At 47.2% G+C, this 13743-nt stretch overlaps 1 protein-coding gene across 1 annotated transcript in view; it reads right to left on the reverse strand.

Moving 5' to 3' along the window:
• Positions 1-290: 290 nt before the first annotated feature.
• The window catches only part of mybpc2a (myosin binding protein Ca), a gene marked incomplete at both ends in the record, with an annotated part of 58018 nt that continues 44565 nt past the window's right edge, over positions 291-13743 (reverse strand). The window contains 26 exons of the mRNA XM_080523393.1: positions 291-325; positions 727-913; positions 1239-1375; positions 1503-1662; positions 2326-2465; positions 3232-3427; positions 3705-3793; positions 4123-4290; positions 4475-4609; positions 4771-4959; positions 5074-5178; positions 5314-5473; positions 5693-5832; positions 5946-5975; positions 6089-6195; positions 6490-6655; positions 7058-7221; positions 7449-7554; positions 8717-8841; positions 9138-9270; positions 9590-9762; positions 9899-9955; positions 11996-12044; positions 12270-12387; positions 12620-12768; positions 13024-13101. Coding sequence (XP_080379519.1) covers positions 291-325; positions 727-913; positions 1239-1375; positions 1503-1662; positions 2326-2465; positions 3232-3427; positions 3705-3793; positions 4123-4290; positions 4475-4609; positions 4771-4959; positions 5074-5178; positions 5314-5473; positions 5693-5832; positions 5946-5975; positions 6089-6195; positions 6490-6655; positions 7058-7221; positions 7449-7554; positions 8717-8841; positions 9138-9270; positions 9590-9762; positions 9899-9955; positions 11996-12044; positions 12270-12387; positions 12620-12768; positions 13024-13101 — 3296 coding nt within the window. The remainder of the gene's footprint in view (positions 326-726; positions 914-1238; positions 1376-1502; positions 1663-2325; positions 2466-3231; positions 3428-3704; positions 3794-4122; positions 4291-4474; positions 4610-4770; positions 4960-5073; positions 5179-5313; positions 5474-5692; positions 5833-5945; positions 5976-6088; positions 6196-6489; positions 6656-7057; positions 7222-7448; positions 7555-8716; positions 8842-9137; positions 9271-9589; positions 9763-9898; positions 9956-11995; positions 12045-12269; positions 12388-12619; positions 12769-13023; positions 13102-13743) is intronic.

The following is a 13743-nucleotide window of genomic DNA, read 5'->3' on the forward strand; positions in this document are numbered from 1 at the left end:
GACAAATCCATCTCTACGCTGTAACGTTCAGACATTATTACAGTACTCTATTACTCTCAATTAGGTTTGCCTCCATGCTGTGGTCTGTTATCCTAATAATTCATTCAGTTATTACCGATGTGGTATTTGTCATGCCACTGGTGATGAGGCAAGGACAGGTGAAGGGTGGGGGGGATTTAAGATTCTCACCAGTGTTTTAATCTAATCATATTTATTCATGTCTATCCTGTTATACATAATCCATTATGATTCCTGCTCCGACTGAATCCTCTGGTGTGTCGTCCTGTCTCTCATTTCTTCTCGTCTACTCCTTTCTCCTGTGCGGCTGTGGGGGAGAGAGACACACACAGCGTGAGAGCCTCCTATCCTCCTAAGAACCTACAGGACTTAATGTCATCCATGTAACTGAAAATGCTAACTGACAAATACTAACTGAATACAATAAGACGATTTATATTCTGCTCATCTGCCTAGATACACAGTCTCACAATCTCTACATGTTCCCCCAGTTGTGACCCTACGCTCTAGTAAGAGTTTGGGGAACAAAGTGATACAGTAAGTCAGGGAGGATAAGATGTTGAACAGATTTGTAAGAATGAGTGTAACTGATGATTGAAGACTGTTCGAGACTTCCTCATTGCGACCCGCCCCCCCCCCCCCCCCCCCCCCCCCCCCCCCGGCCAGTCTCTAACAGTATTGAGGAAGTGGTAATTCATGTGGTGGTACCTCGGATCTCCAGCTTGCACTCCACCAGGTCCTCCCCCAGGTTGTTGATGGCCTTGCAGGAGTACTTTCCCCCATCGAACAGGCCGGGTTTACGAATGTTCAGGGTCAGCACCCCCTGGTTGTTCTGCATGAGGAACTTGGGGTCCTCTCCAATGATCATCTTATTCTTCATCCACACGATTTTAGGCTGAGGTTAGGAGAGGACGAGAGAGGGGGTGGGGTTGGAGGGAGGAGGAGGGGAAAGAGGGAGGAGGAGGGTAGAGAGCGAGGGAGAGGGGGGTAGAGAGTGAGGAAGAGAGGTATGGAGAACAAGGGATTGAGAAAGGGAAGAAGGGAATTTAATTGGGGCAACGTTTTTCAAAAAAAAATATATACGCCCACTCACAGACACAAACACACATGAAAAGGTTTTTTCTCCTCTCTTGCTCTCACGCCACACACACACACTCCTTCACTTGATTTTTCTCTCTTGCAGACTCACTTGATTTTATCATACCTATTAAAAAACATACCTTTGGGTAACCACGGACAGCACAGCTGATGGCAGCACTGTAGCCTGCAACGACACACCTGTCCATCAGGGGTGCTGTAAACTTGGGGGATTTACACATGTCTTGCTCTTTGAAGGGTGTTCGGTTATGCACCAGACCTAAGAGAGGGAGGGATAGAGAGTATGCCATGGTATAACCTGTCAATAGGAAAAAGACAATCTCTGTCATCTGTTATAGCTAGGATATGACATTGAGTAGAGCATGTGGAGCACAGTAGTGTATTACCGTCTTTGCCGATGACGGCGTTGTTCTTGCTGAAGCCAACCTCATCACTCAGGCCACAGATGTTCTCACTGAACACGCGGAATATATACGTGTTCCCCATGACCAGGTCAGACACAGTACAGCTGGGCCTGCGGTTGTGTTCATAGACCGTGAACCACTCCTGGGGGGGGGAGGTAGGGAGAGAGGGATGGGGGGAGGTAGAGAGAGGGGGGGGGAGAGGGAGAAAAAGAGAATGGGGGCGGGGGGGGGGATCAGAGCAGAGAGGGAAATGGAAAACAGAGGTTTTAAAGAGAAACAGTGAGAGTGTGAGAGGACAATATAACACCCAGCTCACATCTAGGATTCGCAACACAACGCAACTCAAGTTGCAGCCTGCCATGGCCCTGCGAAGGCGTCGCTAGCGATTTGACTTGTCAAGTCTCAGCAGGACGTCCAGATTCTTTGGAATGACTGCCGAGTTTTTTTCTCTGCAACGTTCAGAAAACTGACCCGTTGCGTTGCGAATCCTAGATGTGAACTGGCCTTAAGACGAGTACAGAACAGGAGAGATGAAGTGGATGAACAGTGCAGAGAGAAAGAGATACGGATGTACATGAGACAGAGACACTGTCGATAGACTGGGAGGGCAATGGATCTGAATGAATGAATCTCCAATGCTACCCAAGGCGTTCTCTGCCTTGCTCTAGTCTAGTCTTTCCAACGTTGATACCATTCCTCATTCCATTCCATGCATTACAATTGCGATTTCCGGTTTCTACCTCCACCAGCCTCTCCCTGCTGTGCTACCATACAGCTCCTATCTACGGTCCCTCCTCAGGCTGACCTTGGTCTTCAGCTCAGACTTCTGGATGGTGTAGCCGATGATTTCACAGTTGCCATCGTCTTTGGGGGGCTTCCACTCTAGGGCAGCGTTGAAGCCCCACACATCTGTCACCATCACGGCTATCGGAGGACCAGGCTTCTCTGCATGTGTGTGTGTGTGTGTGTGTCAAAGGAAAGAAAGAGAGGGAGATAAAGAGTGAATATTGAAAATGAGAGAGGAAGAGAGCCATGCAGTGTACAGACGGAGAGAACAAGGAAGAGAAAGATAGATAGACATAGAGTATAGAGAGAGGGAGGATGTTGTGTGTGTCTGGTGCGTATACAGTGTACACAGAGTATGTCTGTCATTAATCCTGGGCTCCGTGCTCTCCTGCTCTCCACGGCTGAAGCCATGCTGTGACTAAATGGTTGCGGGGCTGATCTGAAGGGCTGGGCTCTCTCATTAGCTCACCTCCCGGCAGGGGCAGCGACAGAGTGGCCTCTAATCCCACCCTAATCCCAGTCTACACAACAAATCATCTCTGCGGAACCCCGCCACATAATCCACATAGAACTCTGACCCAGGGAGAGGCACAGTAAGCGCAGAACCGAGGGACTGAGAGAAGGATGGCGGGAGAGAGGGAAGGAGGAAGGGAGGGAGGGAGCGACAGTGGCAGAGCAGGAGCCAGGATTAGAGTAGGAGAAGGAAGAGAGAAATCAGTCCTTTGATGATTCGCTATTTTGAGTCTTACATCCCTCAGAGTATGAAATTGGGAATTATCATCATATTAAAACTCAGAGGTGTCATAGATACATAGTCCACACTATCATTCCACCAGAATGACTAGAAATAGTTCTCTATAAAACAGTGAAACAGTTTTAACACAAAATGAAAGTTGATCTTTCATATCACCATGGCGACACTGACCTACGACCTGGATGTCTATGTCAGCCTTATCGGACATGTTGTCGATCTGCACACAGAGAGTGTATTTCCCAGAGTGGGCCCTCTCGGTGGAGCGGATGAAGAGGATGGTGTCCACGTCGCTGGTGCGGATGCCCACTGACCTATCATCCAGGGGTTGGTCATCCTTGAACCAGGTCACAATAGGGCGAGGCTTACCCTGGAGAGAGAGAGAGAGGGGGTTGTTGTGAATTGAATTGAAGCTTGAAACACATCTACTGTAAGGGAGGACAGGAGAAAGCACAATTAACAGCTAGAGAGGAGAAGCCTAGAATACAGAAGACAAGAATAGAACCATCTTGACATTTCTCATATCCTCTTTTGGTTTGAGTTTGGTTTTCTTCTCTCCCAGAGAGAGACACAATGTTGACACCAACTCAGGACCCAGAGACTGGCTGTAGCCCGAGGAGGGTGGTGCAGAGAGGATGAACTCTGACCTGGAAGGGGATGACCAGGTTGACCTTCTCGCCCACTTTTCTGATAAACCTGGTTCTCAGCTGCCGGGGGAGGCGGATCTTTGGACGCTCTGAGAGATGGAGGGAGAGGAAGGAGAGGGAGAATGTCAACAGATAAATAATGGAAGAGTGGGTGGTGGGTGGGTGGGAGTTAATTTGTGTAAGAGTGCAATGGAAACGAAGTGTGATGTGTGTGTGTGTGTGTGATTGTAAGAAGAATTTGTCGGTGTACATGTGTATGACTTACTGTATGAATACATGACTTGATACCTTTGTGTGTGTGTGCGTGTGTGTGTGTGTGTGTGTGTGTGTGTCTGTGTCTGTGTGTGTCAGGTTATGTCTAACATGCCTATGTGAGTGTGTGTGTGTGTGTGTGTGTGTGTGTGTGTGTGTGTCTGACCCATGATCTCTCTGATTTTGACAGCCTGTTGTAGGGTGCAGGGGAGACTGCGTCCAGCGATGTTCACAGCAGACACTCTGAACAGCAACTTCTCTCCCACTGGCAACCCCTTCACCCTGTAGTTGTTCTTGTCCACTGGCTGCTCATTGGCCTGCACCCACTCATCTCCTGAGGGAAGGACCAACAGCAGAGGACCAATGATTATTACCCCCTTGGAAATAATAATATATACAGTGTTTTTTCTAACTAAACAATTAGAAAAAAAGAATATGAATATGAAAAAAGTATATGACACTCATCTATGAACATTCACACAAAGAGTGTTTCTGCTTTTATATTCCCCCTCTCTTACCTCCTTCCTTGCAGTACTCAATGATGTAACCGTCAATGCCCCCTGCTCCGATCCTCTCTGGGGGACGCCACTTCAGTAAACAAGTGGTGTCTGTGACATCATCCACCATGAGGCGCGTGGGCTCGCCGGTAACAGCTGAGGAAGAAAGAGGGGGGAAAGGAGCAGAGAGAGCGAGAAAGAGCGAGAAAGACGAGTATTTTTTTGGTTAAAAGATATTCATCTTTTGGTTAAAAGAGACTACCCCGGACAATTTAATTCAACGGTAAAACCCTGCCTCCTGGTGACTGCCAACGCACCAATGGGCATGAAGGGCTTGGAGTTCCCGCTGGGCTGAGAGATACCAATGCCGTTGACGGTGTACACCCTCATCTCATACAGCACGCCCTCAATCATCTTCTTGGCCTCGTACGTGGTCGACTCGAAAACCTCAAAGTTCAGCTTGGTCCACCTGGACGAGCCCTTCTTCCTCCTCTCCATCAGATACCCTGCAAGTGACATCATCATCATAGAGTGAGGTCATCAGATCTCACCGACCAGAGAGGTGGATACAGTACAGTACAGTCGAGTGCCGGAGAGGTAGAGAAACGAGAGGTATGTACCTTTAACGGGGACGCCGCCGTCGAATTTGGGTGGGTCCCATAGGATGATAGCACAGTCCTCCCCAACAGAGGTGCATCTGACATTCTCAGGAGGGTCGGGCACATCTGGGGAGTAGACGGGATAGGGTCAGGAAAGGAAGCGGGGAGGAACCACGAATAGAGGGGGAGAAAAGTGGGGGAGCAGGAGGGTTATATAGTGGGTATGGAGAGAAGAGAGAAGGAGGAGAGAGAGGCACTGACCCACAATCTTGACGTGAAGCTCAGCCTTGTCCTCTCCCGCCGGGTTAGTCACAGTGATGGAGTACTTCCCCTCGTCACCTCTTTCCGCCCCCTCGATGACGAAGCTGCTCAGAGTCGTCCTCGTCTCCACCCTCACTCTGCCCTCGGCCTCCGAGATCACCTAGAAGACAGACGGGGCCCCGGAGGGCCATCAGATAGTGTGTCAAACCTGGCTACACAATGTCATCCTTCTCTTTGTGTCTTGCACTGACAAACGGTTGGTTATTGTGAGTGATAGTGACACCCTCCCTTTGAAGGTGTGCTGAGGCGGTGGTTTGATGTGTGACAGAGAGAGGGAGAGGGAGAGAGAGAGAGAAAGAGAGAAAGACTACATCCTCACATTGTCTCCTCTCTTCCAGATGACAGTGGGGGCCGGCTCTCCTGTGATCTCCACATCAAGGCGGAGCTTGTTGCCAGCAACAACAACAAGGTAATTCTTGTTGCCAGTGCCGCTGGTGTCCAGGTGGATTTTGGGAGGGTCTGAGGTTGTCAACAACACAGAGAGGTGAGGGTGGCTGGGTGGTGCAGGCTGGTTATATCACACTGGCAAACACAAGGGTGGATAGACTGTAGCCAACAGTAGCCACACCTACCTTGACGTGGAACGTAGTCAATCTTGATTTCTGCAGGGAGACAGGGGAAAGACTGATGAATGATTTTGCCAGTAAACTCTGGGTCGCTTAGCTTGAATTCAGCAAAAACCTCGGGGGGCGCCTCTCTGTCTCTCAAAACTCACCCAGGAAGTTGAGTTTTGCAGACAGCGAAAGTGCGTATCCATTAGGAACAAAGGTGTAGTCTCCAGCATCGTCTGGTTTCACGTCATCAATAGTCAGCTTGTGGCACCTGAGTCACCGTAACCCAATGTTACCAAGGAGACAACACTCGTCGTGACCCGCAATTATGCAAAAACACAGTTACCTGGCAACATGCTCCATAATGCAATATTATCGAGTCAAAGAACATACCAAATGTCTTTCACCTCGCATGACCACTGTAACCATGGTGAAACACTTGCCACGGGCTCGAATATTAATCAAAACACTCCCATGGAGGAGATTCGGGGGGCTATTCAAGAACAACAGCAGTCGGAAACTCAATCGGGTGGGGGGTCCCTAGCCCGACTATCTGACGCTTTACCTTCCGACGTGTGTCATTTTGATGCGGTTGCTGGCTACGACCTCGACACCATCCTTGAACCACTTCCCTGTCACTTTCTCATCTGACACCTCACACTTGAACACGGCTTTCTCGGCGGCTTTCACCGTCAGGTCAGCGATACTCTGCAGCACCTCCAGCTCCTTTTCTGAGGGAGGAAGGTGATGGAGGGAAGAGTGAAAGAGAGTCACACAGAGAGAGAGAGGGGGGCGGACACAGCATTATTGGATTTCTGCATCACAGAGAGCATGCCGGGATCTCAATTCATGTCTAGGCATGTAATGGCACAAAGGGATATCTGAAATGCATCAGCTGGGATGAGAAATCCACAAGGCAAGAACCACACCACAGCCCCCCTCTCACACAGAGAGAGAGAGGGGGGCGGACACAGCATTATTGGATTTCTGCATCACAGAGAGCATGCCGGGATCTCAATTCATGTCTAGGCATGTAATGGCACAAAGGGATATCTGAAATGCATCAGCTGGGATGAGAAATCCACAAGGGAAGAACCACACCACAGCCCCCCTCTCACACAGAGGAAAGTTACCTTCAACTTCCAACTCTCCTTTGGACTCTCCCCCGTTGGTGTACACGTGGTACATTCCGATGTCCTCCGTGGTCGCTTCGTTAATGATCAGCATGTGCTTCTTCCCATCCTTCTTAATCCTATACTTACTACTATCCCGGGTCAGCTCAACTCCATCTTTCATCCTGAACAGCGGGGTTAGAACCGAACAGACATAGTGGTTAACCGCAGAGGAAGGCCGCTGTTGCCTCAATAGCATACCAATGGTGTGAGGTTAGAGAGAAAGGGCAACGAAGGACAACAGAGAACAACAAAGAAAAAAGACTACAGAAACATCTGTAAGAACAGGGATTGACTGGTGGACTCAATGTATGGACTACAGACTGTTCCAGTACAATAGGGTCCAGCTCACCATTTGACATGGGCTCCCTCTTCCGACACCTCGCACTCAAACTCCACCTTGTCTCCCACCACCACATGGACGTCATCCAGCAGCTTAGTGATGGTGACCGGGGGCTCTGAGGACAGACACAGGCCTCAGTTAAACCTCATCCACACAAATGCCTGGGGGCATCAATCCCCACCCCCGCCACACACGCACACACACACACACACACACACACACACACACACACACACACAAACACACACACACACACACACACACACACACACACGACACGGTAACCACAACCCCTCTCCATAAGAAACCTTATTTACAAGGATAATTGACAATATTAAACAACCACATAATGTACAGATTCCATACCATGTTCACAACAACACATTGCAATCAAAAGTTCCAATCAATGCCAGTATACCATGACAAAACCAAGCTGTTGTGGTACGATAGGGGCAATACTTCAAGTCTCCAGAAGACGGGGAGAGGATGTGCCCCCCCGATGCTACACTAGCTTCAACTATCTGCCGCTATACCCACCATCATCCCAATGACCTCCACCTCCTCTGCAGGAACCTCAGTTGATTGACATCAAATCTGAGATCCCAGTCACCCCACCAATGTAACATGTACCAATCCACTCTGGGGTTCGATACTATGTTTATAACAACACACAGTAACATATATATGTAGATGACAATATTACACATACATGAACATACACAATACAATTCAAGGGCTGGAATAATAAAGTTACATTCCTATTTCTATATTTGTTTTGGAGGGGAAATGTAATGACAGGGGTGCAAACTGGTGATGCCACTTTTTTTGGGGCCTGAAAACGAAGAAAATTATCAATGCGAGGCTAATTTCTTTTGCAGATCTACACGATTCACATGGATGACCTTTTTTGAGGTAAAAACAGCTAATTTAGCAGAAAGGTGACACGTTTGCACCCCTGAATGAGTAGTGACAGTAGCTCGCTGCACTGCTACATGGCAAAGAAACAGTTACTGTAACACACTGAAAACACTAGTAAGATATCAATTGAGTTTAACTACCACCAAGCTACAGCAACATGTTGTTAAACTAATAGTTGAGCTACATTATAGTGGAACTACTCCCCAACACTAGACATAGAAGAGACCGTGTACAGTACATGATGTACCGGTACACAAAACAAGCACAGGTACTTTGAATAATCAACACAGACATTATCATTTAACCGCACTCTAAACTAAGAACCAAATTAGATTTGATGGTGGCGATAAGTGATTTACCTTTGACAAAGACTTCGGTGAAGCTCTTCTCATCTCCGACCACGCACTCATAGGCTGCGTCATCAGACAAGTTGGTCTTGTTGATGGTGAGGGTCCGTTTGTTGCCCACGTTCTCAAACAAAAACCTGACAAACGGGGGCAGAGAGGAAGACCAAGCATGTGACGAGAGAGACACACACTAATGACTGAGTTTTCTGCTGGTCAGAGAGACAGGGCCCAACTTTAAATGAATGACTCACATACTCAAAAAACACACACATGCACATGCACATAATGCACGCACGCACACATGCTCACTCGCACACACACATACACACGCACACACACACGCACACGCACACCCACACACACACGCACACGCACACACACACACACACACACACACACACACACACACACACACACACAAATACAGTCTCACTTGGCTGAGGGTTTGATTTCCGCGCCATTCTTCAGCCATTTGACCTGAGCATTGGCGTCAGTCAGCTCCACAGACAACACGATCCTCTTGCCCTTCTCCACAGAGTAGGCCGTTTCCATCTTCCTGATGAAGGCTGAGGCCGAGAGAGAGAGAGAGAGAGAGTGCCCAGTGTTACCCTTTACACACCACCCACCACCGCCACAGTAAACACAAGACACCACACGCTACACCAGACAACCTACATGAATCATAATACCCAGGGCCTTTAGATCTACACTATTCACAAAGAACATAGTTCACCATTAACTCAAAAAGCTATCCCGTCTCGCCTACTGTACTTTCACTCTCCTAGCCCACATCTTTTCATCCATTGAATCCACTGTCCTCTTCCCTCCCTCCCTCCACACCTTTCCTCTCACTGACTCTACGGCCCTCCTCTCTTCCCCCCTCACCGTCACTCTTTTTGGGTTCCACCTTCTTCTTCATGGCCTTGAGCCTCTTGAGCATGCCCCTGAGGTCTGTGATGCCGTACTCAAAGGCAATCTTCTCATAGTCACAGGCCGGGGCGTCCTTCAGGATTTCCCACACATCCACTTCTTCCACTTGTTCCACCTGTTTCTTCTCCCTGTGTGTGTGTGTGTGTGGGGGGGGGGGGGGGGGGGGGGCGGGGGGGATATCAAAGTATTCACTGCATCATCTTCTGCAGTGTAGGTAAATGGGAATGCTCTGAATTAAATCAAACCCTAGTTGTCCTACAGCACCTTTTCTTGAGAAGGGCACTGAAGTCCAGATCACCTGCGTCCTCTCCTGCATCTCCCCTGAAGGGTGGGATTGGAGGATTAGTTTCCTGTCAAATACAGTAATCTACAGATGTGTCATTACTGTGTCATTTGATTCATTTGTATGGCTTTGCTCATAAGCTGTCATTATCATTCATAGTGAATATCTCTGCTATTGGAATGCTTTGACGAAGCACCCTACTATCACGTAGTAGCAGCAGTAAGACAAGAGAACCACCCTACTATCACGTAGTAGAACCACCCTACTATCACGTAGTAGCAGCAGTAAGACGGGAGAAGGAGATGAACGTGTCATACTGTACAAGCACAGGTCCATCTTCTCCCACAGTAAGACACACATAATACTGAATATGATTTAAACACTTATAAAAGCAACAACAGGGACCGTATCAGCATACACACAGGGTTGCATTGTAACGGTCTCTGTTGTGAACGCTTACCCTTTCTTTTCTCCTTTTTTACCTCTGATAAACGCAAAAACAGGATGAGGAATGAGTGAGAACATAGAGCAAAGCTTGTAATGAACGAGAGTACGAGCTACCATCTTTCACTGATTTGGGACACAAACGTTGTAACAAACACGGAGAGATATGCTGTCGGCACGCTACAAACTTGCCATTCGATACATTGTCACATTGAAACAGAAATATATCTATATTAACTATACAAACAAACATAAACAGTTTGTACATATACAGTACAAGTTTGTACATCGACACATATATACTCCGTAAAAACTACACACAAATACACAGTGGTGGAATAATATACAGGTGCTTTTGACACACACCCACACTGTGCTTCTCTTAGACTCACATAAAGATCCACACATAAGACATATGACATACGACTCATGATTGCATTGCTGACGTATGTAATGTATGGAAGGTTCCATTTAAGGCCTTTTCGGTGGGCGTGAAGTCAGACAAACTGGAGCAGAAATAGCCTCAGATCAGAGAGAGCATATGAACGTAAGCATGGGCTATTTCAGGACATGAACACACACAGTGGACTGGTGAAGAATTCCAGAGAATGGATGCACACAAGCGACATTTCCAACGAAAAGATTCAAAACACACACTGGGTTTTGGTTCTGGAATATGTTCAGGGGAAAGGGTGCCTCAGGACAGATGAGCAATCCGAGAGGAAGGGGGACACACAGGTGAGAACCCCAAATAGTGGAGTCTCCATACTTACATCTTGCTAGATTGAGGGAGTAGGAACTCCCAAGACCTCCACAGACTCTACTGTACTATAGCACTGTAAACACTCCCCCACAAAGCAACATCTCTGAACTCACATCCACCTCTCTGTAATCCTCTCTCATTTTCTCTTTCAAATTGAAATCCGCAGATAAACACACTACAATTCTCACTCAAACACAATATCACAAAAAACACAGTCCTTTGCATGTTGTGTTTTGGCTTTACCCTTGTTTACCTTGTTTTCCTACTTACCTGCGATCTAATTTGAAAGTGACTAGTCTACAGTGCACTGACTGGAGATGTCACTACCGTGCTACATTTCCATGTGCACTAACACAGAGCAACGACAACTGCTAACCAAACTAATATATTGAAGCAGTGGAGGTGACAGGTGACACACACGAGACCCTGACACACCCTGTACAAAGACATGTACTGTATTGTATCGTGCTGTGCTGACCCACAGAAAGAGAGAAAATGACATACATACATTAAACACCACGACATAAACAGGCACTGCAAAGAGGCAGACAGAGAAGTAACATGTAGAGGCATACTGAAAGCCACAAACACTCACAAAAACACAAAAATTACAGAGACATACAAAGGAATACGGAAACACGGTTGAACAACATATGATATAAATGGAGGCCAGACACTCCTACAGACACACTTGAAGATGTGACTGAGACAGATACCCCTAGAGGCACTGTACCAACCCAGATGTGAGTGGCACACACAGACAGACATACTCACACATTTGACAGGTGCCCTGAGGGGCAAGAGACACAGAGAATAACACGTGTGAGACAGAATGACAGGTGACATTGAACAGAAACACCCTGACACTCACGATCGTTTAAACGCATCCAGGATGTTTGCCGGCTGCTCGTCTTCTTGGGCTGGAACATGACAAGAGGGAGGGGAACGTGAGAGGTACTACGTACAGTACTAATTACCAGACAGGATGACTGACACTTGGAGAATGGGTTGATTACCTCCTGAGACACTTACTGAATAATACAGGCTACTGTTGTGTGTGACACTCTCTGAGGTATTGACTGACAAAGTGAATGGCGGACAATAATGTGATTTCTAGATTCTCAGACCATCCTCAGACCACCCACCTTCAACAACGATGTCGAATGTGCAGCTATCACACTTGTCCTTGGAGGTGACCTCACAACGGTAGTTCCCTGCATCTACCTCCTTCACCTTAATGATGTTCATCTCATACGTGTAGATCTGAGGGACGGAGAGGAAGAGAGAAAGATGGGTGGACACACACACACACAGTATGCGCACGCTAACACATGCATACGTACATACACAAGTACACACACACACACACACACAAACATATACAGTAGTACACACATTGTATAAAGACACAAAACAAATGTACGCTCATCTCACAGGTGAAGATTATAGAGAATGAGAGAAACACAGAGACATCCACATACACACACACACACACCTTTGTGTTCCTATCGTAGGTCTCTTTAAACTGCAGGTGTTTTCCTGCTTTGCTGCCCAGGTCCAGCCACTTCCCTTTCAGCCACTTCATGTTGGGCTTTCTCAGCAGGTCTGTGGAGTCCACTTTGCAAACGAATGAGATGTTCTTCCCTGTCATCCACAATGGGATCGATAATCATTAAACACTTCTTACTAATACAAAGCACTTGGCACACCATAGATCGTGGAATAAATCATGTTTAATTGGTTAAAGAAAGATTCATACAAGTTAGGTATTGTGACTTTACTTTCGTTGCATAATAGGTTATTCCAAACATACATTTGTATGATTCCTGTTAAGCATCATCCCACATTCAATGGCAATGGACACTGGTGGCTCAAAGAGATGGTGGGGGGGTGTCTTACCTTTGCCTGCTGTGGTGCTCTCTGGCTTTTCCACAAACAGCCCGGTAATCTCTGAGTGCTGCTGCTCCTGCCCTGGCTCTACAAGGAGGGGATGGGGGTGGAGTCACAGAGGTCAGAGGTCAGATGAGGAAAAGACAGACACTGATGACATCAATGACACAACCGAAAGTAAACAGATATATAACAATAATAACAGGTTGTTATTATTTTGACAGGGCATCCTAGGTCGTAGAGGTTAAGGTTATGTACCAACCCACACCATTTACTGTGTGTTCTGTCAGGTTTAGTGCGACATTAGCGACCAAATTAACCTGGAGTTTTCCTACAAGGTAACTCAAAACCCTGTTAGTTAAGTAAGGAGAGGAGCTTGTATATGATATGATAGTACTGCAGAGGCCAGAGTAACCTCGTCCTCAGACTAATTGTGTATATAAGCCTGGAATAACAATGACTCAAACCTGGCCTTAGTGGGAATGAATTTACTGAGTAAAGCATTTGTAAATCATTTGATTTCAGCAAATCACACGGCTGCAAGGCGTAGCTCTGAATCAGAAACGTGTGATGTGCAAGCACTAGGGGGTGTGGCGGAGTGCTGTGGGAGATGATGCATGTGAAGTAAAGCCAATGGCTATTCATGTTTTTTCTATTGGCCATTTTTTCTCTTAAGGCCAAGTTTGACACGTTGGTCCACCAGACACACAATTGGGCTGAAGGTAACAA

The sequence above is a fragment of the Nansenia antarctica genome (assembly GCF_963989245.1).
Source record: "Nansenia antarctica genome assembly, chromosome: 2".
NCBI lineage: Eukaryota > Metazoa > Chordata > Actinopteri > Argentiniformes > Microstomatidae > Nansenia > Nansenia antarctica.